General features: G+C 36.3%; 1 protein-coding gene across 1 annotated transcript; it reads left to right on the top strand.

Moving 5' to 3' along the window:
• Nucleotides 1-1,871: 1,871 nt before the first annotated feature.
• On the top strand, nt 1,872-4,388 carry LOC146392665 (nesprin-1-like). Its single transcript, XM_084938746.1, has 3 exons — nt 1,872-2,028; nt 3,835-3,999; nt 4,077-4,388. The coding sequence occupies exons 1-3, from the start codon at nt 1,954-1,956 to the stop codon at nt 4,242-4,244; spliced, it is 408 nt and encodes a 135-aa protein (XP_084794872.1). The 5' UTR covers nt 1,872-1,953; the 3' UTR covers nt 4,245-4,388.
• The last annotated feature ends 412 nt before the right edge of the window (nt 4,389-4,800 follow it).

Raw genomic sequence — 4,800 nt, 5'->3', positions numbered from 1 at the left:
AAAAGTAATTTACAAACTGAATTCAGTTTCTATGAAAACATTGTAATGATTAAAGACTCACATTATCATTACATTCACAAAATCAGGTGCGATAGTAGGATCAAGTGAAGGCACAAAATATTTTACAAGCAATATACCGTCTTATTAATCATGTATTGTTCTTCACAGATTGAACCCTGACATGACTATTTTTAAATGCTCTTATACTAAAAATTTGGTCTTATATTCATGATTGACTGTGATTTAATTTGTGAAAACATTTATTTTATGGAAAACAGAAATGGACCATCAGGCACCATATACTTATTTTGTCTGAATATGATATACACACTTTGTTAATATGTTACAAAAATGTCATAATAATTTCATGTAATTGGATGAAAAACTAAATAGAAAGTCTGCATGTTTTCTTATCTTGAGCCTCGTTTTCAAAATGTCTCACACCTTGCTTTTTAATCTTTTTGTTAGATTTATTTACTGAGTTGTTGGATTCCTTTTGCATTCGTGTGTGTGTCCGTGTTTCTTTTCTATTAATTTTCTGTGATAGATACATTATAGTATCATTTCTACTGATGTTGAAGACACTCTGCTGTTCTCTCTTTTATGTTCCTCCATGCCATCTTTAAACAATGTGTTCAATGCTACCTATTTTGTTGATGATGAATGATGCAGTCAAGTTTTCCTTGGGTTCATGTGCTCACATGTTGCTCACATTGTACTGCATCTACAGTAAGATATGAGAAAGATGTTTCAGTTTTTTTCAGTGTCAGAAAAAGATTCAAATTTGACATTGATGTCTGTTTTTTTTCTATACTGCATTATCAATGCTAAATGTATTCATCCATTTCAAATCAATGACAATATAGATTTCAAGCAACAACAGTGTCTCAGAAACTGCAAATGTTTTAAAATGCATTACAGCTTAACAAAAACATGGCTTCAATGTGATGAATTATCATTTTAAGAACACTATGTTTCCCTGCATAATGGTTGCATAAATAGTTGATCCATCAAAGTAACACAGTGTGGCTGGAAAAATACACTCAGAAAAATTATGGTTCTTAAATGGTTCTTCAGATGTCTTCATGGTTCTTTAAAGAACCATCATACGTCAAAGAACCTTTTTACTTTGTGGATGGTTCTTCAGCTATTACAAATGGTTCTTTAAAGAACAAAAGGTTCTTCATCCTTAGCAATCTAAGTTTGATGGTGTAAATGGCATAAATATTTATTCACCATAACGAGGCTGTGAATTATACTGTGTGTTTTCTTTGTGTGCATGTGTGTGCGAAGGGGGAGGGCGGATTACCTGGCAATTACCCTTTAAGAGAACATGGTAGGAAACTGAATATTCAAATAAAAGTTAGAAATATTTGCTTAAAAATATACTGGTGGCAGGGGTGGGGGGAAAAGCCTAAAGACCCTAACCCCCCCCACACACACACACACACACACACACCCCTAACCCCGCAAACCCATTATGAATATGGTGAGTTAACAAACAGTAGACACAATACACACATTCAAATACTGTACATTAGTTTTAAATTTTGATAAAGCATTACTATTTTCTACTCCAAGGCATTACTTTTGAGATTATTACATATTTTTGAAAATATAGCATAATGATAATACTAGTTATTGTAAACTTTACAAACCACCCTGCAGTATGTAAAGTCAAATTATAAAATACAAGTAAATAACAATTGCACAACAGAATGTACACTGCTTAGGTAAATGATCTGAGTAGTTGTTCATCACTGAGCAATTTGTTAATATGTGTTTCGAGCCAAATAAATGAAAGGGAGCGAGAGAGAGTGACGTCAGAACACGTCATACGATAACGTCCCGGGAGCGGACGGAGGGGGTCAGTCGTTGGGATGCGCATGCGCAGACAGAGTGCGCGAGCGGCGGGCCTTGACTTTCGGGGAAAAAAACTCTTTCTCACGGACGATGACAGCGAAACGGATAACAGTCTTCAGTACCTGCTGGACTTTGAAGCTCTGGATTCTGGGACTGTTGGAAAAGGTAAAACATTTTCAGTAAAACCTTATTACTGTTTTGTTTTTGTTACTCGTCATTGTAGCTTGCTGTTAATGTTGTGCTAACAGTAGCGATTAGCTAGATACGTAGCTAGCCGTTGACGTCAGCGCAATTTAGTATCCAACTGTTTTCCTAACAAAACCACTGTTATAATTAAGTGAAGGTGCTCCCAGCTAATTTGAACCTTTGGCTTCTAAAATATGTGGTTCAATTGGGTGCTGCGTACATAACCTAATGTCAGCTAGACCGAAATTAAAATTTTATATATTGTTAAAGTCACTAAAATGGCGCCTGAAGCCTGTTGTGGCGTGAGCTCTGTGTCTGCTCTAGAAACTCTGAAATTCTGTAGATCTGAGCCGTACATTAAATACTCACATGAACCTGTACTTTGAATTCTGTATGAGCTGTATAAAATACAGCTATGCATAAGTGTTTTGAATGAATAATTAGATTAGATGACTCTTTATTGTCTAATCTAATTATATAGAAATGTGAATAGAAATGAATAAAAATGTGACATGAGAAGGTGTGTCTTTGACTGTTCCTGTATAACTTATTTTCGGACTAGTTGACAAGTTATGCTCCGGTCATTTGATGTTTCCAAGATAGATGTTCTTTTGTAATATAGTTAAATTTTCTTTGTATATTTCATTTACCCACCATCATACATCATACATACAAGCTAAGAAGAGGTCGTTATACTAACAAGAGGTACCAACGCTGGGCCAAAGTTCAGCACATGGTTAAAGTTTGTAATCCAGCCAGGGTGTAAATATCACTCAGCAGCCAGAGCTGAAGCAGGTAGCATCAACACATAAATCTACTCTACCCGGCTTAAATCACAAGAGCACCTCTGACCAAAAAGCTGTAGATTTTTCTTGTTTGCACAAATTAATCCAGATTCACATTAATTGTGTTCACAGCTCCAACAAAATGAGGAAGAGGACGGGGAGAAACACAATTAGGTTGAATTACAATTGGATGGAAGGCGAGGACAAGGAGAAGGAAGCTTTGGATGAGGAGGAAGAGAAGCAGCAGGAGCATCTTCAGGGATCTCTATGATGTCATTGAGGTTTGTTTTATTAACATTGTCCTCTCACAAAGAAACATGACTTGTTTTAGTTCACCTACTTCCTGTATTAAATAGTGATGTGCAAAATGTTGTGGAAAACCATGGAACAAGCACGTATAGGGCATCTGCAGGTAAATGAACATCAAATCTCTAAGACAGACTGAAATCTGTATATTTATCACCCTTATGATAAAACCCATGTCAGCCATTGGTTTATGGACTTTGTATTTTGAAGCCTCAACATTTGCTTTATTGCTGTTGCTATGTTGGGACCATATTAGGATGAGGGATCAGAATCTGGAGTCATGCACACTATTGTTTCATTTAGTGTGTATCCATAAGATTCGTACAGCAGATCCAAGTTGTGCCTTCAAAACAGGGAAGTCGTCTGCATAGAGGAGAACTGTAATAGCAGGCTTGTACAAAGTGAGGCTTTGTGCTCACATTTGCTGCAAACACTCGTTTTACTTCTGTCACCCTGTTTTGATGCAGAATTCAGTTGAAATCAGGCAAGAACTGGACTTATTTTTTATAATGTGTTCTTGTGAATTGATTGTGTATCGCATATGTTTGATTTGACTTTCTGCAAGACAACAGTCGTCCGCTGGCCAAATACGTTTTCCAAATACCTCCACGTGATCTAGCCTGGATTTGGAAAAGAATAGCAAAAAAAAATCTGCACCTCCTGCTTCAGATGCAATTTGTGTTTCTGTGTTCAGAGGCAGCGGCGAGAGGGGAGACCTCGGCTCATCCAGCTGGAGAGCCTGACCAGGAGGAGTCGAACATTAACTCAGCTCTTCCAGGGCACCCTGCAGACTCGGCTGCTGGCAACAGCGAGGGATGACGTGAACGCCAAACTGGAGTCCATCACAGGTCAACTGCAGGTATGCGAGTCAGACCTTCAGAGGAGGGTTTCACTTTTCTCTCTTCTTTATAATTGACTCTTTTCTCTCTCTTTCAGCTCCTTGTCTCAGAGTGGGAGGGATTTGAAGCACAAAGGGAGGAACTTGTCGTTTGGTTGGCTGATATGGATGTCCACCTGAGTGAGGTTGACCAGCTGACAGGAAGCACCAGTGAAAAACTGAAACAACTGCAGGTGTGGGCTTGTTTTGATATGACATATATTTGATATGATACATACGTCAGAGACATTATCCTAAACTGGACTAACAAAGGACCATGAGTACAACATGAAACGTACATTACATAGCGTAAGGCTGAAGTTCATTGATCATTTTAATCATAAACTTGTTGATGAAATATTTTTACTGAACATGCAAGCATCTGCTGATGAAAATGTGTTGATTTATTGGTCTGTTATGAAGCTATTGCTATTTCTAATGTGTTTTATCACTTTCTGATGTTTTCATAATTAAACAATACATGTATTAATTGTTGTGTTATCTGTAGCTATAGTATTTATATATATATATATATATATATATATATATATATATATATATATATATATATATATATATTTATTCATAGTATAGAAAATATATTTAATTATTACTGTTTAAAACACTAATATGTGACATGTATTAGTAGTGATGTTGTGCTGAGGGTTAAAATGCCTTTTTGTCTTTTGGTAACTACAAAATGACAATAAACCATTAATATATGTCTATGCTGTGCTCGTATTTATTTTACCCTGCTCATATTCAATTTATGATGCATTTTAT

The sequence above is a fragment of the Perissodus microlepis genome, chromosome 2 (genome assembly GCF_051167445.1).
Source record: "Perissodus microlepis isolate ML-2025 ecotype Zambia chromosome 2, ASM5116744v1, whole genome shotgun sequence".
Lineage (NCBI taxonomy): Eukaryota > Metazoa > Chordata > Actinopteri > Cichliformes > Cichlidae > Perissodus > Perissodus microlepis.
The sequence above is the reverse complement of the archived record's forward strand: the minus strand, read 5'-3'. Positions and strand labels throughout refer to the sequence as shown.